Below are 22,099 nucleotides of genomic sequence, written 5' to 3'. Positions count from 1 at the left end.
CCACAATTAGCTGGCATGCTGTTCAGGACTGTTTTTTTCTTCTTTGCATACTCTGAGTGCTGGGATGGGCTCTCTTTTCTCCATAACCTTGAAATTCATTATAGTGGAAAAAGGAGAAAAAAGAAAGAATGGATGGATGGATGAATGAATGAAATTCAAGTAATACTTCCCAGTTAAGGAGAGGCACATTTTGTAATGGGTTGTAAGACAAAAACTGGTCTTCAAGATGTTTAGCAAAATAATATATTAGTGAAGTTAAATAATGAGTGGAAACTGACAAACTGGGGATTTTCAGGAATAAATATTAGGGTTATATCTCTGATATTTAATTCTCAGGTGATACATTTTTAGAACATACCAATGTTGCAGCAGGACAGTTGTATGATATGGAACAGCAAATGTACATTTTAATGTGATTTGTCAATGTTCTTATCTATTTTGTGGCATCCTGTAAGCTAAGTGCAGCAAAGCATTTTCCTTGTTGTCACCCCTTACCTTTTTAAACTGTATTGTAATAAAAAAAGCTTCATAAGCTTTTAATTGAAACCATGGGTCAAATAAAAAATGTGGTCTATCCCTCAGGGATATCATCTTGGGGATAGCATGAGGTGCAGGCTTGGATTTTAATGTAAGTGTCTTCATGCATGCACAATGTTGTACCCATTAAAGTATGCACCTCACACATTCCATACGCTGATGCCACTAAAGTTAAAGCTCGCTGTTTATACTCAGTAACATCATAGTATGCAAACTGTAAGTTTTAAAGGTTTTTTTTTAATAGCCAAATTCCAAAAATATTTCTTGATAGGAAGAAACCTTTGGTCAGTAATTGATGCATCATATTCTGTAGTGGATAAGTTTTTCTTCATCTGTAAATCATTTGAAATGATTCAGACTTCAGGAATGACGGCTGAGAATATAAAGTTATTCTGAAATCTAAAGGAAATTAAGCATATCATTTTTTTTCAATCATGTTTTTTTTTGTTGGGGGGGGGTAGACATAATTGTTTTTTGACATGACAATCAAAGAGAAGAAGAAAGTCATAATAATCAATTAGTTAGAATAAAATGTTTTTGTTGTTTTCCGAAATTCATGAAAAAGAAATACAGTGTGTTATGCTGCAGTTTGGGTTGTGTGGCTATAAGGACTACTGTCAAGGGAACTATGTCTTTCCAGAAATGAATAGGCACTGTACATCTGTACAGGTACAAATGAAGGTGACTGAAGAGGAAAACTCAATACTTAGGTTGAAAAAGTGATAATTTGGGATGACAACTAATAAAATAAATTAGGGTCACAGGTGTTGCAAAAGAAGAGGAAAGACCTAAGATAATGTAAAATATTAAGAATACTTTATTAAAAGAATACTGGTTTATTAATATGAAAAAATAACACAAAATACTCAAAAGAAGGCTTCATGGAAAATTACTTGAGCCAAAAAAAGATTATTAAACATGTAAATAAATCTGTTACTTTGAATAGTGGTTTAGTGGGAAGGCAAAAAGAAGAAAAATAGTAAAGAGATAAAGAGAAGAGAAGATAAAAGAAGTCAAGTTGGTAGAAAAAGGAGACAAGGGAAAGATTTGAAGAAGCAGATAACAGAAAAAAACATGAAAGCTATTTACAAGAGAATGTGTACATTGGGGTCATGTGATAAAGATGTTGATGTTTCCATATTGCAGCATATAATGTTATGTGAGTTGGAGGTATGGTGTTTGCAGACAGAATGTGGAAGGTGTGGGATGGGGGTTGTTGCTATACAATATGGAAAGTGACTTGTCTCAATAGTTTAAAAGGGATTGGAAAAGGAAAATGAAACTCTGAGAAATAATGCATATGTGGGTTTTTTAACAGGTGTCTAAGAATTTACAAGTACAAAACCTGCACTGCAACGTGAATGTGTTTCTAATTACAGTTTAGCAGCAGTCTGGACAGGTAGTAAAGGCGGGAACAAAGAAAAGCAAAGGAACATGAAAGAATAACATTCTTCTATTATAAGACACCAAAGTCCAGAAAGTACAAACAAATGCATGAGAATATGAATACCTCTCAACTGTACAGATTTTTGCAGAATGTCAAGATTTTTATCTCATATTTTTGGTCAATTTTTCATAAAATTGTGGTTTTCTTGCAAATTACTGGCAGGTCATTAAAGATTGAAGTTAGAAAATCATGACAGATATTCGAGTTTCAGGCTTCCTACCCTTCAGAAAATTCATGCTAGTGCAAAACCTGTTATTCTATCAACTTTCTAAGTTTGTAACAGCAATATTTAAAATGTGTCCATATTTCTGGGCCCTTGCCCCACTTTTATTTATGGCTTTGTCCAGATTTCTTGCTTCAAGAGGTTGAGAGGTATGATGAAGACAAGGGATAAATTGCAAGGTGCCAATTGGCTTTATTTTATAAATGGGAAGGAAATGAGGTCATAGCACAATCAGAAAAGGAGAAGAGAAAGCAGGGGATTACACAAAATAAGATGGAGGAAAAGGAAGCCTGGTATGGAAGGGGAGGTATTCTTTTTGTGGAGCAGGTGCCCCTTTTTTATTTTTGAGAAGAAGCACAGAGCGGGATGGAAGCATGACTAAGTTTCAGCTAGGAATTAGGGTATAGAAATGGCAGCAGGGGAAGCTTTTACTTTAAGGCCTTCTGTATAACGACTCAGCAAAAAATGAAAGCTTATTGTACTGTGGAGGTTGTCTCTCCATAACACCTTCTCCCTTGCTGGTACCACTTCAGATCATCATATTTGTACTAACATTGTTTCCCAAAGCATGTAATGCCCATGGCATCACTCACCAACCAGATAAGTAAGTGCCAGGCATCAACCTTTTATACCAAACCTTCATAGATGTCCCCAAGCAGGTACTTCCTATGCTGCATGTACAACAGCTGCAGAAAGATTTTAGTTTCACTACTGCACCTCACAGGAACCCTGGCACACTTAGATCCTACAGAGGACATGCCTACTCAATAGATCAATCTAGGAGTGAAAATAACAGCTGTGGCATAATACCACATACTACAGACACTCCATAATGCCCACCAATGAGCATTTCAGCACTCCTATGCTCATCTATGATTGCGAGAGGCACAAAGTCAGTAGTAGACATCAGGGCCCCCAGGACCTCAGGGGAAACAGGCTATTTCATAGAAACCCTATATAGGGGTATTCTCTTTTCTGCTGACTACAAAACACATATTTTCCTCCATATATATCAGCATCAGCATCGTATCTAGGAAATGGAGAAGGATTCGCAAGGCTTTGTGAGCTTCAGGTCTGCTAAATTCCAAATGTTCACAAAGCAAGAATGGCAAATGCTATACAAACTTTTGTATTCACTGAGACAGGTATTTGGTGCTTCTCCTTAACACCATGTGAGAATGGCAACAGTCAATTAGCTGCCATATGATATCTTTGATTATATGGCAGCAGTCAACGATGTCCCAGTTGTGGAGTGGATGGTCTTTCAGCCACTGATGGACCCTTCTCAATATGGGGGGGGGGCAGTATCATGCAATATTATGGACACAGGCTTCCAAAGAGACCACCAGCACATGTTATTTGGCTAAAATAGATGCTGCTCCTTGCATTTTAGCACACTGATAAACCTGTTGACTGGCAAATGCTGTTGAACAGAAAAGCTGATTGTTGTGACTCTGCACAAATTTTGTCATTATTGCATGCAATGCATACTGTGCTGTTTTTCATGCTCATGTAATCCTGCTGTGGGTCTCTGAATCACCACCTCCCTGATTACACTATTTTGCTTAATGGAGTGCGCTATTTGTTTCTGAATATTCCACATACACATTTTGCATTTGAATGTTATCTCATTGAAATAAAAAAAAAATCTGCTTTCACAATGTAGGTTTCACCTAAAAAACAAATGAAGTTTGACTATGTACCTGTTAGTCTAAGCCTCACAACTGCCAACTCCGACACAACACCCAAATCCTCTCATCTCCTCTCCTCTCTTCCTTATAACTCTGTTTTGCCAACCTCCTCTACCCTCCCTCACCCCTTGTTTCCCTCATGTATCTTTACCCAGCTATCTCACCCCTTCCCTCACTCTCTTACCCTTATCTTTATTTTATTTTTTTTCTACCCATAAATATTGTACACAACTCCTTAAAGGTTTACTAAACTCATTTGACAATACTTGTATAAAATGCTTGCTGCAGCATTAGATGTTCATATTTTCTAATTGTTATATGTATACTGTTGTATATTATTATACAACATTATATATAATATATATATATATATATATATATATATATATATATATATATATATATATATATAAAATTGTTGTATGTATAATGTTGTATGTATGTCTTCCTGCCTAACTTCCTAATTAATGTTATGTTTTTTCCACAAACATGTTAAGCCATATATTTTTTTTTTTGTCTATTTTCAGGGGTTTAATACCTTGTTTTACTTGACTAATGTGTATACTTTTTACATTTTTGTATTTGTGTTTACACTCATTTTGTCAATTGTGTCTATTATATTATCATTTTCTTGCGACAATTTGTATGTAAGCTATTACCGGAGCTTTTCCCCCTGGGCCTCCACTAAAAATGGGCACTGTCCCAGTCGGACCATCCCGATAAACAAATGTAAAATAAATAAATAAAATAAATTATACGGATTTGTATCTCATTGTAGGCTGGGCCACGTGGCTCAGAGTTCTATCCTAGATGACATATAAAATAAATGGCACTCAGTGATTAAAAAAAAAATCTTGTTTTGAGGGTAACAAAGTCTCACACCCCTATGCAGTAGGCTGTGCTTCCTGCTCTCCACACTTTATAAAACTCCAAGGTTCTTATACCTTGCAGTAAAACAAAATCCCCTACCTTTTCTGACATTCTGACAAAAATGTACTATACCTTCTGCATATTATCATATAGTAACAGCTGCACAGAATACCTCTTCCCCCTTTGTCTACCCAGGGGAAGGAAGGGTACTGAAAAATAAAAGCCAGCATATCTGCTAAATGCAGATTACAAAATATTGATGAAAGTAATGGGGAAACGTATAGAAAGTATTTAGTGAAAAGAATTGTGGAGAAGCAGACATACATGTAAAGGCATGATTAAAATGGGAATGGTGGGTCAAATTAAGGACATTTTTGATAAAGGAAACAGTAGTTATTTTAAAAGATCTAAGGCAGGCTTTTGGCAGTGTTAATCACACAATGCTATTGGAAAATATGGCAAATGGATGAATTAGCTAGGAGATAATGGAGAAAATGAGATATTTATACAGTGTAACAAAGAAAAGCGGTGAATGACTGGGTAAATGATCAGTTTGCTACAAGTAGAGGTGTAATGCCAGGGTGTCCTAGCTACCTGTTGTTGAATGTTATGCATATAGGTAAGATTTTGACACAAATGAGTCAGAAGGAACAGAATAAAAAGGGGATGTCCTATAGCCAAAGATATTAATATATTTATATAGGATACAGACTCACTCTAATGTGTGAAAAGAACAGAATCAAAGGGGTATAATGAACACAAGTCAGGGCATGAGACGATCCGCTTCATGGAGAAGTATGGTGGACAAGCAGAGACAGTGAAATGTGTGGTCTGGTGGAGATTTGTGGAAGAGTCTATGAAACAATTCATCATAAACACAAACGGCATATAAACAGGTAGAATTCAATTTGTATCAATCAAATATTTAAAGAGTATTAAAAGATACTGTGATAAATATTTAGAATTGTTTAAAATGTTTAAAAATGTTAAAAATTGTTAAAAAAATATTTATTAACAATTAGAGGTGACTTAGAAGTCACAAAATGTATTTATAGGTTCATAGGTTCATACTAGGCTATCTGCCCTAGGGCATTTATGGATCTTAAAATGTGTTTTGAGAAATGTTATATAGTTTGTTCTTATGAATTGCCTTATAATTGGGTTACTAACAACTTAATTGTTAAATGGAACTAATTAATTCAATGATTTGAAGTTAAAGGGTGTATATATAGGGACAGGATGATATTGAAAAAATGTTCCAACAGAAGGCAAGAAGTCGAGGTACCAGAACGTTGTTGTACTAATAAAAGAAGTTTTGTCCTGCCAGTGGTATTCCTGTTTGTATTCCTGCTGCTGCTCGTGTTTATGATGGAAGTCTAGGTTCATTTATGTTTGGATATATCTGTGAAACAATTGACTGGAATACAGGGATAGGAATATTTGGATGAAATGAAATTTGAAATAGGGTTTAGGTTTCTGGATAAAAAAAGCAGTGTTTAAAGAAAGCTCTGTGAAAGGATATCATCAGTAATAATGAAATGGTCAGTTTCATAATAATTTATTTAATTTACAAGTGATGCATAATTTCATCGTATTTTTATTTTTAAACATCGGACCATATCTTTAGTTCTAGGAACTTGATGGGAAAATCAGTTTTATTTATTTTAATTTGTTGACCAGAGAAGGCTGCCTGGGTGTAGAACCCCTCTTCAGTGAAAGCCCAGAGAGAAAAGTTCCATTAGTACAATATAATACAAGATAATGTAAATTAACAACACATGTCAATTAAACATAAATGTCTTCTTCTTTGACAGTGCAGAATTAGAAAATGATACACAGTAGAATATTAAACTAGTTCACATTACATAAAAGTGTTTTAGATAAAAGTATAGATTCACACTGGTACAATCACGCCGCTTCAATACATTTACATAGGTACAATCCCAATATCTTGTTTTACTAGAGTATATTATGTGCATACATTTATAGAAGAGAAACTGTAACATGGACATGCATGAGTAAGCCACATTAGGTTAATGTATCCCTTAAGAGGTAGAATAGCAAGTAATACGTTAAAGGTATAATACTGTTACTTGTGGTCATTAGTGTCAAGAATGGTAGTCTAAGAGGTGAGAAGAGAATGTACAAATTCTTACAAGAGACTTAGACAATATTCATTTTATTTACAATTGAGTCTTCACTGTTTATTACTAAGTCACTTTTTGTGGTGGGTAGATGAGAGGAAAAGGTGATAAGTCAAAGGGGTGTTTGTGTTAGAGTTAGCCTGGTGAGGAGCAAGAACATAGCCAAACATCCTTGAGATGGTCTTTTAGTTGCTCAATGAAACTGAACGGTTTTGATTAAATACTTCATGGAAGTGGCGCTTAGTAAAATGTTTGAAAGATATTACAGGGCAATACCTCTACCTGGTTAGTAAACTGAAGTAAGTAATTAAAGCTATCCTCTAAAAAGTGAGTTGCGCTCACTGCTAAAGTAGGAATTAGAATTACCTCCTTTTTTGTTTGTTTGATTTGTTTTGCCTTGAAATCATCCCGCAAAATATTTAGACTTGCAGCAGCTTAAATATTGCAGCATGGATGTAAGAAATGAAAGAACTGTAGAATACTGGAAATAACTTGGAAATAACTGGAAGAAACTGGAATGAATGTCTTCATCTTTTAATTACGCAGAACTGTGCTGAACAGGTGCCAGTCTTTCCTTTATGTGCCAAATCTTCTTGTACCTTTCAAAATAAAAGTCTGCATACACTGTAATTCAGTTAAGAATGTTTTATTATGTACAGTGGAGGTAGATGTCAACGATACTGAATCAAATCTTACTTTTTCAAATAACCATGCTAATAAACTGAAATAGACTGAATTAAAATGTGTACTCACTATACTGTCCATAGTTTCTGTACTCAAAATGGCAAAATTAATACTAAGTACCCCGTTTTCTGTAATTTCTGGAATGCTGGATATTTGACCTGACTTCTGCACTCAATCTCAAGTGTCTGTACCGAATTTCTGTAGACTGCAATGCAATGACTTTTTGCATATCAGTGAGAAATGTGTCTGGAATAATTCTTCCCGGGACTGTGCTGAAAATGGGCTCTGTCACAACTGGACTTTCCCAGTAAACAAATGTTAAATAAATAAAATAAAAACGAACTTACTGACTTCTGTTTCTGAAATACCTCTCCTAATAATACCAAAACCCTGTAAATTTCCTTCAAGTTCTACACACCTCTTTAACCTTGGTTCCCAAGCCTTGTACCATCTAAACAAGATATGTTTGCACTCAATGTACTGCATATTCTGTTAGCACATTTTATTATTATCTGAATGTTATTTCTTTGAGTTCATTTGTATCCTTCAGTGAAATATTCCTTTCTATTGAAATTGCATGTAAAATGAAGATCTGACTACATCTGTTCTAATATGGCTGCATTTCTAGGTCTATGCAAGGAGAGTATTGTATTTATGTCTAATAAACTACATTTAAGTAAAATCTGGTCTTACAGTGGATCTGTGTGTTAGTAGACCTTTTTAATAAATGTGGCATCACTGACCTGTGGATAAAAAAGCTACTTATATTGCCCATGATTTAAGGGCAGAGTACAAAAGTAGTAATTACAGCTGTACCTCCCTGCTTAGTTATTTGGTAAAGGTATCAGGAAAAGCAGCTGTACTATCTTTTTCTATTTAACAATATATCTTGAATTCTGTAAATAGTGTTTATTCATATATATATATATATATATATATATATATATATATATATATATATATATATATATATACACACAGTATAGCTGCGTGTTTTATATCCTGTCTTTTCACTTGCTATATTAGTTGAGTGTACTGCATGTTTTATACTAATCCATATAAAACCCTTGCTGTACTTTTAGTTATGATTCAGGGTCACCCTTGAAAATGGCTATGGATGTAGCTTTCTGTAGCACTTAGGTTAGTGGTAATATTTATTTGTTATTCCTGGTGTTTATTTTTGTAAGTTGCAAGTTAATTAGTGGTAGTATCTATTTGTTCTTCCTCGTGTTTATTTTTGTAAGTTACAAGTTAAAATACTCTTCAAGTTATTTGCAAGCATTAACAAAATTATGATTCCAAGTCTCCTTCTTGAAGTAGATATGTTTCTGTACAGAGCAGTTTGATGTTTCATAGACTCAGAGGGAATGACAGTTTCACAGAAACATAGCCTATAAAAGTGTGTGATGTTATTGAAACAGTGAAGGGTGAAACAAGGATGCAGAGAATTCAAGACCCCAACTGAAACACCAAAACAGTAAAACATCCAAAGCACAGTTAAATAAATAATACTGAATACTTAATTGTCACAGAGGGCTGCACCTCGCACATACTCTCGCATATTTATACCGATACCCCCAACAGCACTCCTCAGGGTACATTTTTTGCAAATAAATATCCCATCCTCTCTACAGATATCTCGGATTCCTTTCATATTGCAGAATACTATCAACAAACACAACGGTGTTGTATTTCCATGCTCACCTAACACAATCTACCCATGTCGTATACAAAAAAGTCACTCCTCTATTATCACTCTGTTTACCATCTGTGAAATGGGAAAAGTGCAACCTTTTATGTACCGGGACAGTCACTGAGTACAAGTGCAATTCATTTCCTCTAGGACTGGCTTTTCAGTTATCTTTTGGTCAAATTCAGCACTATAAAACTTAGGATTTGTAGGATATTGACCATAAACAGAAGAGCGTGAAATAGTGTACCCAAACTGCAACAACCTCATTTGGTTATATAGAATTAAGAATGTGGTAGACAAAGTCCCCCACATAAGTCAGATGGATTGTCCCTTGCTTATTTGGAATTTTGATGTTTTTTGTTTCAATAAAATAAATTTGGTGAATGAAAATTTGATAAGCTAGGTTTAGATAAAAAATAGGAGTTCCAGTGAGATGAATGAATGAATGAATGAATGAGAGTAGATTTAAGATCTTAGACAGGAGCTCATTGCATACTGTCAGCAGATTTTAGGTGTAGCTAACAGACTGCATTTCCAGGTAGTAAGATATCCACATAACATCTGTTAGCGTACTGTTGACTTAATCTTTCACAGTCATCACTACAGTAGTTGACATTTCAAAAGAGGTTGCTGCATTATGCATCTAAAATGTTGAAACTGGCTGAACCTTTTGAATCTTTCCTCACATACACATACAAGTGGAAATCTGTAATATAGTTCTTGCATTTACAGTACATTTAACAGTTTATGTACCAGAATTGTGGTACTCTCTGGGCCTTGAGTAGGTTTATAAAAACAAATATGAAATTCGGTCTATTTTGTTTAATACTCCATACTCAGCAAGTGATTTTAATTTAAACTTCCTTAGTAAAACATTGTTTTTCTTTGCCTGTTTTAATATATTGGTTTTCTTTGGTGTGGGTATATCAGCTTTACATTTATAGTTAATAGCAATTCACATTACAGGTGGGTGGTGTCTGCTCTTTGCTTGAAGGGGGATACTTTGGCATTGATTACTCAAAGTTGATGTACTATACAACACTACTGCACATAACTGCTACTTAAACAATATTTATTTCCACTGCATTTAAGTGCCTGAATCAGAAATAAATCAAAACTTACACCACAGTAGTTAAAATAAGAGACATATCTTTAACAAGGCATGTGGGTTTGGTCTAATGGTCTGTGCCTCATAGATACAATGTACATGGTGTGATTTTGATCTTGGGTTATTGGATACCCTTAAATGGTTCTTCAGGGCAGTTAGCCTAATATTCAGCTATGAACCTATGAACATAAAACTCTGAGAGAAAAATGAATTTGAAATAGAATTTTTATGCATACTTACACTAAATACAGATATGAATTTCACCATCATGCTAGGTGTGACAGTATTAATTTGGTTTATTTGTCTAAGTGCACATGGTGCACTTTGTTTTCTGTAGGCAAGACCAATAGGAGGTTACATGACAGGATAGCCCAGCATCTATATGATATCATGAGACTGAATACATCAAATGCTTTAGCTAAGCATGTTTAATCTAATGATACCTCACATAGTTTTAAATTCTTAGTGTTGTAAGTTATTAATGAGAGTGTAAGGGAAGGTGATATTGTGAATAGGACAGACGTTTGTGAATGGAATAGTAGATTAAATACTGTGCATGCCCCTGGGATCAATGAGTCCTGCCCCTTTTTTGGGCATTGTTTCTGAGATGCAACTTGCGGAGAGCTGGTTCCTCTGTACGTTGGATGTTAGTGCACTTTACACAAACATCCCACATTGGGCAGGTCTCAGTGCAATTGAATACTGGTTATACAAATCCAATTTGTATGAACCAGGCTTTAATACCTTTCTGATATGCTTAACAGAATAAGAAGTTATGTACCTACCATAACGTTCCATGTTAGTTGTCTTCTCTCGCCTTCTTTCTTGCTTGATGGGTTCGGAGCCGATCCTCGGCTCCGACTCGGCACTTGCTAAGCTCGAGAGTCACTTTTACCAGCTCGAGGCAGCCCCATATCCCATGATGCAAGGCGGTAAGTACCCAGATCTCGTTTGATGACAAAAGGGCAATAGCACCAAGCATAAACTTCCCAAAGGAAGAAAGCAGAAGAAAAACCTGCAGGATGGAAGAAAGACCAGCTCTGTATGGTCTTTCAGCATAATTATACCTTGTAGAAAAAGGTCTGTCCAGGCCTGGGGAAGGAGGGAGGGTCGAAGAAAGAAGAGAGAAGACAACTAACATGGAACGTTATGGTAGGTACATAACTTCTTAATGTTAAGTTGTCAATCTCGCCTTCATTCTTGCTTGATGGGACCGTCCCTAGCACCTCTATCCTGGGTGGCTCAATGGAACAGACTCTTGAGGACTGTAGAGCCAAAACTGGCTCTGTCCCTGGAGGCCAAGTCCAATATGTAATGGGAAACAAAGGTATGAGGAGTGGCCCAAGTGGCCGCTGCACAAATAGTGTCTAAAGGAAGCCTAGCTTGAAAGGCTGTAGAAGTAGCTAAGCTTCTAGTTGAATGTGCTTTAGGTTTTGAGAACAGCTGTTTTCCCCTGAGCTGATAAATTTCAGAGATGACAGAAGAAAGCCATCTAGATAAGGTAACTTTAGAGACAGGAAGGCCTTTCTTGTTATCAGCATAGGAAACAAAGAGTTGATCGGATTTCCTAAATTGTTTAGTTCTGTCCAAATAATATCTGAGTTGGCGATGGACATCAAGATAATGTAGTTTTTGTTCGATCTGTTTGAATAGTTTGGAAAAAATACAGGAGATCAATGGATTGATTCAAATTAGTCTTTGAGGCGACCTTAGGCAAAAAGGTCGGATTAGTTCTCAATGATACTCTGTCTTTGTGAAAGACCAAATACCGGGGTCGAACCGATAGAGCATGAAGTTCAGACACCCTCCTGGCAGATGTAATAGCTACTAGGAATAAGGTTTTCCATGAAAGAAATTTCAGGGAGGAAGAAACAGCTGGCTCGAAGGGGGGAAGAATCAAGGATGTCAGCACTAAATTTAGATCCCATTGAGGGGGAGGACTCCTGACTGGAGGTTTCAGGAGGAAAATTCCTTTTAAGAAGGCTCTACAAAGCCTGTGGGACATAATATTGTGATCTGCGAACCCGACATGAAAGTTCGAGATAGCAGCCAATTGAACTCTAACTGTGGAAGAAGAGGATCCTGCATGAAAAATCTCCGCTAAGAAATCCAAAACTGCCTGAACTGGAGCAGTGAAGGGATCAATATTTTTGGCTTTAGCCCAATAACAGAATCGTTTTCATTTGCTTGTATAAATCCTCCTGGTAGAGGATTTTAAGGAAGCTACTAGAATGTCTCTAACGGGGTTAGAGATCAAGGGAAGCCTGGCTAAGGAAGGAAGTGGAGCAACCATGCTGTGAGGTTGAGAGAAGGTATAGACCGGTGCAGCTGACCGGATTGGTGAATCAGAAGATCTGGCACTGGGTCCAGATGCCACGGCTGCACCAAAAGGTGACGATGGAGGAACGGGAACCAAATTTGTCGAGGCCAATAAAGAGCAATGAGAATCATTTTGGCTCTCAAAACGGTTGCTTTCTGGATAACTTGAGGGATCAGAGGAAATGGAGGAAAAGCATAAAGAAGTCCCTGGGGCCAATCCTGGGTCAGAGCGTCTCTGGGGGGATGGCCTGGTAGAGGGAAGAGAGAGAAGAAGTCTGGGCATTTGCTGTTTTGGGGAGTAGCAAAAAGATCGCGACACGGGCGACCCCATTCCAGAAAAATCTCTTCCACTATAGATTGCTTGAGAGACCACTCGTGAGGCATGAGAATAGCTCTGCTCAATCTGTCCGCTAAAATGTTGGTTTTCCCAGGGATGTGCGTTGCTACCAGAAACCGATGAGAGGAGATCGCCCATTGCCAAAGTCTGAGTGCTTCTCGACACAAGGGGTAGGACTTGGTTCCGCCCTGTTTGTTGATATACCAAACTACAGACATGTTGTCTGTGTGGACTGCAATTGTTCCTACGGGAAGAAAGTCGTTGAGGGCTTGCAACGTTAAAAGCACTGCTCTCATCTCCAGGACATTTATGTGCAGGTGGTACTCGAACGGTTGCTATGTCCCATGAACCATCCTGCCCTGATAATGACCCCCCCACCCGATCAGAGAGGCATCCGTGGTGACAGTGGCTACCGGGGATGGGGGTACAAAGTGTCTGCCTTGGTGAATCTGGGGAGATGTGATCCACCAAGCAAGATGATTTTTGCAAATCTGTGTCACCAGAATTTGGTGATGCATTGGAAGTTGTTGGTAAGACCACTGAGTGAACAACATCCACTGAAGAAGGCGCATGTAGAAGCGAGCCAGGGGAAGAAGAGTAATGGCCGCAGCCATGAGGCCTAATACCTTTAGAACCATTCTGGCCTGTACTTTCTTGTTGGCTAGAATGATCCTGACATGACTTTGAATGTCTGAAACTCTTTGATCTGTAAGGGTAGCTGACATCCGAACAGTGTTTAAGTTTGCGCCTATGAAAGTAATAGACTGGCAGGGCGATAAGGATGACTTTTCGAAGTTGATCGAGATACCCAAATGAGAACAAAGATTTATTGTGTAATCCCTGGCTTGAACAAGCTGATGCCTGGTGGTGGCTGAAAGGAGCCAGTCGTCGAGATACGGAAACACCTGGAATCCTTGACGTCTCAGGTGAGCCGTGACCACTGCCATGCATTTGGTGAACACTCTGGGGGCTATAGTGAGACCAAAGGGCAGGGCTCTGAACTGGAAATGACTGGACCCCAGCCGAAAGCGGAGAAATCTCCTGGAGCGTCTGTAAATTTTTATGTGATAGTACGCATCCTGAAGATCTATTGAGCACATCCAGTTGTCCTTCTGTAAGAAGGGCAGAATTGACTGAAGAGTGACCATTCGGAATCTTGTCTTCCTCACAGACTTGTTGAGTCTGCTGAGATCCAATATTGGTCTCCAGTCTCCCATCTTTTTGGGGACCAAAAAGAACCTTGAGTAGATTCCGGGCTCTGAATGGTCTGTTGTAACTGGCTGAATGGCTCTTTTTTGCAGTAGTTTTAAGACTTCTAACTCTGCAATTTCCCTTAGACCGGGTGGTACATCTGGAAGGGAATTTGAGGGATAGAAAGGACTTTCCTCGAAAGGAATTATGTAACCCTCGGATATGATCGACTGTACCCATCTGTCTTGAGTGAGGGAATGCCAGGCTTCTGGGTACAGCGATAGTCTTCCCCCGACTGCCTCCAAGGAGGGACAGCCGGGCAACATCTAAGGGATGCTGAAAGGGCTTGTCAGAGAGAGACTCTCTGTTTCCCTGGTTTTGTGGACCCCCTCTGCCTCTAGAGCGGCGTCTGTTGTTGTTACCCCCTCTGCCTCTAGGGGTAAACTGACCACGTGAATCCGGCGTGACTCCTTGGGATTTGTGGAACCACATTTTGCCACCCTTCTGTCCTTTGGGGTAAGGTCTAGAAGGGGTGGAAAAACGGACTCCTACGGCCGAAAGAGTTTTGCCGTCCTGCTCACACCTGGTCAATGTTTCCTTCACTTGAGGGCCAAATAAAGCTGACCCATCAAAGGGAGAGTTTGTGAAGGACGCCTTAAAGGGATCTGCAAAATTACATAGCCGCATCCAGGCTTGGCGTCTAAGAGCCACACCTGTACCTGCGGCCCTACTCGCTCCATCAGCAGCATATGATATTAGCCGCATGGAGGAGTTTGCAATGGAGTTAAGGGTTCCTAGCTGCGAAGCAATTTTTTTCTGAGCCCCTGCAGCTGTAGGATCCTGCACAACTTCACCTAGCTCCTTAAGGATATCCCTTTGGAGTCTGGTGAAGTGACATAGGTAGTTCAGCGAACGCATAGCAAAGGTCGCTGAAGAAAACATCCGCTTACCATACCTATCCATGGTCCTAGAGTCCTTATTAGGAGGATGGACAGGTACGGAAGGATCTGCAAGTTCCTTCTTGGTGGCAGCCGCCACCACCATGGCATCAGCGGGGACACCTTTTGTGAGGAATTGCTTGTCCGATGGGGCAGTAATAAATTTAGAAGGCCTCCTAGGGACTGGCTCTACAGAGTCAGGAGCAGCCCACGCCTTTCGGGCAATAACCTGCATAAGGGGGTCGAAAGGCAGAGACACCCAGGAGTTGGAGGGCCGAGATCCAAACGCCTCCAGGTATACTGACTCATCCTCAGAGGGATTACTGGTGGGCCAGTTTCCCCTCTGTCTAAGGAGTTCTAGGATGTCTGAGAAGGAGACATCCTCAGAGGGGGATCTTGGGGATCCTTCTGACTCATCTAAGTCAGTATCTGAAGTGATAGACTCGGGGGAGTCTACGTGTTTCCTCTTACAAGTCCTCTTCCGCGGAGGATCTCCCGACAAATCAGGAGAATCCTCGGAAGAGGGGGATATTCCCAGTGGGGAAACCTGAGGCGGAGGATCTCTGGGTCCTGTAGCAAGAGAAGTGGCAGAGATGTCAACAGGCACTATAGAGGGAGGAGCTAAGGGAACAGACTGCTGGCTGGGACCAGTGGCCAGCACACTCTTCATCACCTCGAAGGCTCCCCTCCCAGGGAGGTCCGAGAGAACCCGCTCCGAAGAACTAGGAACTCCAGGGCCCACCGAAAGGGAAGGCTCCGAGGCAGATGTCGGAGCCGAGCTCACCAAGGCCGAGGCTCCAAGGGGAAGAGCGGGCTCGGACAAGGGTCCGATGCCACTCACCCCCTCGGAGGAGACCAGGGAAGCCCGGCCACTGAATCCCTCTAAGGAAGGTCTCGAAGAGGAGATAAGAGTAGAGGCTGAAGGAACAGAAGGGGGTATCTGTCCCTCAGCCGTAGCAGTAACCATTCCCGAAGGCTCCAACTCCAAACTCTGGGGTAAAGTCGAAGGAGGAACTGCAATGGGGTGTGGACCAATAGTCGTCTGCTGAGACGGAGTATGTAGCATTTAGGCCAGTGCCTGTGACTTAAGTAATCTACTGACCACTCTCTCTAAATCATGGTCAGAAAGCCTGGATGACCTTGAAGATCGGCTCCGATGGCTCCGCTCCGAGAGGAGAGGCGAAGCCGGAGCCGAAAGTATCGGCTCCAAGGAAGGGGACCTAGACCTCTTCCTCGAAGGAACCATCGGAGCCGATGAAACCACAGAAACTGTCGGAGCCGACAACTTATTGGCGCCGACAGGTAGCTTCGATGCATCGGCTCCAGCCGGAGCCGATACAGCCACAAAAGTAACAGTGTCGGAGCCGATCGGAGCCGACACCGATGCCTGAGCCACATGGTGGTCGGAACCGATCGGAGCCGACACCGAAGTGGTCGAACCAGAATCGGCACCGATAGCCATCGATGCCGAAGGTTTATGTAAAGTACAGTTGGCTCCAGCCGGAGCCGATCTCGACTCTGAAAGAGTCGGAGCCGAGGCCACAGGCTTGGACACAGAAGCCTGGGCCTTGGAAGACTTTGAAGTCTTAGATGGAGCCGACTTAGCCGGGGAGCCCTCCGGCTTAAGAAGGCCCCTCAAAATTAATTTATTTCTTCTTTCCTGCAGGGCTCTCTGGCTGAAAGAGTGACAAATAGCACAGGAGTCCTGCAGGTGAAGAGGCCCCAGGCAGTAAAGGCAAGAAGTGTGACCGTCTGTCAGAGACATCTTCTGACAGCACGAGTCACACTTCTTAAAGCCTGAGACCCTTTCCTTAGACATAGTGAATCACACACACACAACACTAGTCCAAGAAATTAAATTATATAAAACTATCAATAACAGACACACACACCCTAACAAGGGGGGGATGGGATGGGAGAAAGTCTGACTAGAAATTTTAAGGAGTCAGGGAAAATCTTGTCAGAAAAGGACTAAAACTGTATTAAAACTAATTATCTAAAGTTTTTTTGAAGAAAGGGGCAAAAGTAGTAATATAACAATCACTTACCAGGAGCTGGTAAAAGGAGGACCTCATCAGCGAAGCGGCAAACGAGATCTGGGTACTTACCGCCTTGCATCATGGGATATGGGGCTGCCTCGAGCTGGTAAAAGTGACTCTCGAGCTTAGCAAGTGCCGAGTCGGAGCCGAGGATCGGCTCCGAACCCATCAAGCAAGAATGAAGGCGAGATTGACAACTTAACATCATGTGTTAACCAAGAATTGTTTTTCTACCAAAATCAATGTTACTGGCAGGTACAGGGAACAGCTATGGGGGTGTCTTTTGCCCCCATATATGCAGACCTCTTTATGGCTTATGTTGAGGAGTACATCATTTATGATATGACGCAAAACATTTATTTGGGTGAAACTGACATATGGAGGAGATATCTGGATGACTGCTGGATGGTGTGGAGGTCGGATGTTGATTATCTTATGGAATTTATTGAATATTTAAATGACAACAAATGGGGCCTTCAGTTTACAGTAAACTATCACAGATAACACAGCACATATCTAGATGTTCAGGTCAGTAGAAATGAGGACCATACACTATGTACTGAAGTTTTCCATAAATATCCTCAATATAATTCATTACTCCACGCATCCAGCTTTCATCCTCCCCATATCACTAGGAACATTCCCAAATCCCAGTTTATTAGGATGAGGCATATCTGCTCACAAGATTCATCTTTCGAAATTTTTCATAAAGATTTGGTTAACAGGTTTAGAAACAGGGATTATAAAATGGGTTATGTTCTAGGAGCAAGCAATTATGCTGCTAATCTTAACAAGGAGTATTTGCTCAAATATAAGAAGAAGCATCATGGTACTGGCAATGTTATCCGTTTTACGACCACTTATGGTAGGAACACTAACACACTCAGGGACATCGTACGGAGACATTGGAACATATTATTGGCCAATAACACCCTAACACAATATCTTGGAGACACGTGGTACTTTTCATTTCGTAAAGGCAAGAACCTGGGTTCACATCTGAGTCACTACAAACGACCACATAAAACTTCCTCTACAAACACCACTCAAACAACAATCTTGGGGGACAGACTGACTGGATGCGTGCCTTGTGGCCATTGGTCTGACACTATTGGGTGACAGATCCAAACAAGGAGGATGGCACTCTATATTGGATGCAAAAGAGAAAAAATGGATCATTAAACTGGGTGGACTTTTTCCAACTGGGCTAAATGAATATTTATGAGTCAACCAATCACGGTATGTAACCAATTTGTATTTTTGTTCAAAAGGAACAAATGAATGATTCTGATTACAACACTGATGAAGGCTAAGAAATTGTTCTAGCCAAAACCAGTGTGTTATTTTTGTTCTTTATATGTAATATATTTTGATATATTGTACAGCTTACAGTTGTTGGCTCATTTTTGTTTGGATACTTTGCAATTTTGGAGCTGTGCATTTACCTACGTGCAGGGACCTATTCTGGTATGCTGCATTTTAGCCAAAGGTCCAGATACTGAAATGAGTGTAGCTCAAATATTTAAGTTCCATATATTTGTAAGACAATTAACATTATTTAAACAACATCAGTCGATGAGCAAAAACACAGGAGATTGTTACTACTCCTCAATTATAAATTTCCATGTTCTGTTATGGGCTACAGGCTTGCCAAATATGTTATTATTATTTTTTTTTTTTTTGCACACAAACTGGGGGAAGTTAACATGAAAAAATGACATGACATGTATACTTCAGTACTGTGTTCTTTCTAAATGCATTTTTCAATGTGATTTATATTGCAGATCTCTCCTGAAATGGCATTACAAAACATTGCATACTTCATGCTGATTTTGCTGTGGAGTGGACTTGTCCCTGTAATTTGGATGGAAACCCTTGCTTGCCCCAAACATTGTACCTGCTTATACCCTCAACAGCATCTGCACTGTCAAAATGCTAGCATGACTTCAGTCCCTTCCAACATTGCTACCAACACTTCGGAGCTGAACCTGAGTGGGAATCAGTTTTTCACACTCCAGACCAATTCCTTTGCCAGCCTGTCTAGCTTGACAGTTCTCTACGTCAGTGAGTGTGAGATCAGTGAAATACAGCCAGGTGCTTTCAATGGACTTGGAAGCCTGAAGTATCTCCACTTGGACAGCAATGAAATTACAGAACTTCAGGAGACTGCTTTTGAAAACATAACAACTGTCCTGTATCTGCACTTGGAGTACAATAAGATAGCCAGCCTAAAACCAGGTATGTATCATTTTACTGACTAGTGAAACAGGTTGTATATGTATCATATGCATTTTGGAGAAGCATCTACATTAGCTCTGGTTTGAAAAAAAATAACATGATACCCTCAACAACAAGCTCTGCTGTTGAATGAGCAACCTTTGAAGGGGACTAATGAAACACAGGGCTCTTAGTAAGAGACATTTCTGAAAGAAAGCAAGACATTTATTTTCTCATTTTAGAGGATGTTAGGGAATCTGTATTTGACTTACCCTGAGTATATTCGGAGATCCCATTCCAAAGTTTACAAGATCCTAGTTCAGAACAGCTAACATGGTACAGGATCTGTTCTAAAACTACTGAAAGGAAGAAAATGTATTTCAGAAAAGATCAGGCTTGGAACTTGCAATGTAAAATATGTGTCAAAACTGAAGATCTGAGCAGGGCAAACTAAAAGGGTGACAAATGTAGCAAATGCACAGTGCCCCCAGAGGGATGACAAGTCTTGGATTTGAAGAGCAGAACAGAAAAAGTGATACATACTGATAACAGGCACCTCCTAGAGGTTCCATGGTCTATGCTTTTACAAACATGTATTTTTTCTCTTTATTTCCAAACATTTTCTTCTCTGAATAATACCTTTGTTTAATATAACTGTCAGCCATGTGACTTTGTTACATCTTTATTGTCCTTTGATCACTTCTGGTAAACTACCACATGATGAAAACATTCTATGTCTATATTTTAAAATGAAATACAGTTCTACCATGATGATTAACTGTTTGTCCCCCAAAGCCTAGTAATATCAGAAATTATTATATTAAATAAGAACTGACACCATTAACTTTACTGTTCAGTCAGTATGATTAAAGGCTGCTTACTGACACCATTAACTATAGTCTATGTTCAGTGCAATTTAAGCAAAGCTGCACATAGTAAGGTTAAGATGCGTCACTGTGGGGGGGGGGGGCTGGATTGTGTACCCTCAATACATTTTCACACGTTCAACTTTTTTTTCACTTACTGTCAGCCGGTTGTGTTGTAATTAAACTGTGCAGATAATGGAACCATCTGTACTCCTTCTGGTCTTTCAGTTGCAACTGATTGCTTCCTGTTATTATCATGTACATCTGTCTAACCATACAAAGGGAGGCAGGAAGGAAGGTTAAGACAGCTAACAGATGCCATGACAGTTAAGGGTCAGGTCATAAATGGGAAATAGATTTTCTTCATGATGTGGGCAAAAGAAATTCAGTTATTCTGTGAGTGTGAGGGAAAATGCAGCAAACTAAACCAAAATGCATAAAGTTACATCAGGAATGGAAGGTATGTGAATGCAAATTTAACCACAGTAGAAAAGTTTCAGAGCAAACTGACTGATTTAAATGATATTAAGAAATCTGGACAAGAGAATGCAAAAAGTGAGATACAGGAAGCTCTTGGTTATGTATACGGATAAGCTGTGGAAATGTTTGCAGTCCCTTTCATTTTATATATGGGTCAGGTATATTTTTATCAAATGGATGGGAAGTTGTAAATCACACTTACAAAAGACCTAACAGAAAAGGACAAGAGTTAAGTAAAATAAATTGATTATCTCCATAGAACAAGGTGGATTAGGATTATTTGAAGGGAAACTTTAGAGCTACACAGTTAAAATATTCATATACCTACTGCAGACAGAAGGTTGTAAATCAAGGTGGAAAGAGATGATGATGAAATGGGAGAGGCAATGAGAAGTGAGGAGAAAGTAGACGTTTGTATGCAGATCCTTAAGGAAAGTAAATAGCAACCATACAGAATATTCATAAAACAGCCAAAAGTATTCCAAACACTAAGCCAACATGGGATTGGAGAAACAAGGTTTTACCAATAGGGATGACTGAAAGTGAAGGTATAGAAAGAAGGCAAGACAGAGTTAGAATTTACTGGAGAAAATTAGCAAAGGAACCAAGGTATTGGGAGCAAATAACTGGCGTGGGAAAGGTAACAGAGTGGGAAAAGTCTGGGCTGGTTAGAGACTGCCTTCCCTACTAGGGACCAATAACAGAGTATAGGCAAAGAGAAAATGATATGGGAGTACTAAGTGAATGACTAGCTCCGGTAGACATGTTAACTGAATCTAGAACACAAGTTTCTGTTAAAAAAAGATAATTATTAGGGCACATAAAATATTTCCTGTTAAATATAAATATCAGTCAGAGGAGATTAAGAAAATTTGGGAAGGGAGAATGGAAAGGCAATATGTATTTATTATTTTATTTATTTTACATTTGTTAACCGGGCTGGTCTAGCTGGATACATATCCGTTTTCAGTAGAGGCCCGAGGAGAAAAGCTCCAATACAAAATGGAAGTACATGTTTAAATTACAAAATTCAAAGTATAGTTACTACAAAGTGAATATAGATTACATATGCAGGAATGAAAAATTACATAGATGTTATATAAGACAAGGACAGAGTGGAGGTTATACACAAAACATTGATTTTGTTATATTACTGGAAAATAGACTGAAATCGGAGAATCTTCCTAAATTGTTATAAGGAAAGAGAGATTTTAGAGATCTTCAATTAGGGAAATGGGCTAGGGATATGGGACTAGAAGGTATGAGATATGTAGTTAGTCAGGTTCACGACATGGGCATATCCATTGTGTGGAGA

At 39.4% G+C, this 22,099-nt stretch overlaps 1 protein-coding gene across 2 annotated transcripts in view; it reads left to right on the top strand.

Moving 5' to 3' along the window:
- Window positions 1-22,099, top strand: part of LOC122805536 (chondroadherin-like) — a 370,905-nt gene that overhangs the window by 129,528 nt on the left and 219,278 nt on the right. For both annotated transcript variants that reach the window (XM_044075748.1, XM_044075757.1), the window contains exon 2: window positions 19,006-19,459. In XM_044075748.1, coding sequence (XP_043931683.1) covers window positions 19,018-19,459 — 442 coding nt within the window. In that variant the 5' untranslated portion in view covers window positions 19,006-19,017. The remainder of the gene's footprint in view (window positions 1-19,005; window positions 19,460-22,099) is intronic.

Source organism: Protopterus annectens, chromosome 1.part1 (assembly GCF_019279795.1).
Source record: "Protopterus annectens isolate FY-2018-M chromosome 1.part1, PAN1.0, whole genome shotgun sequence".
Lineage (NCBI taxonomy): Eukaryota > Metazoa > Chordata > Ceratodontiformes > Protopteridae > Protopterus > Protopterus annectens.
Note: the sequence above shows the minus strand (reverse complement) of the source record. Positions and strands in the feature narration are given on the sequence as shown.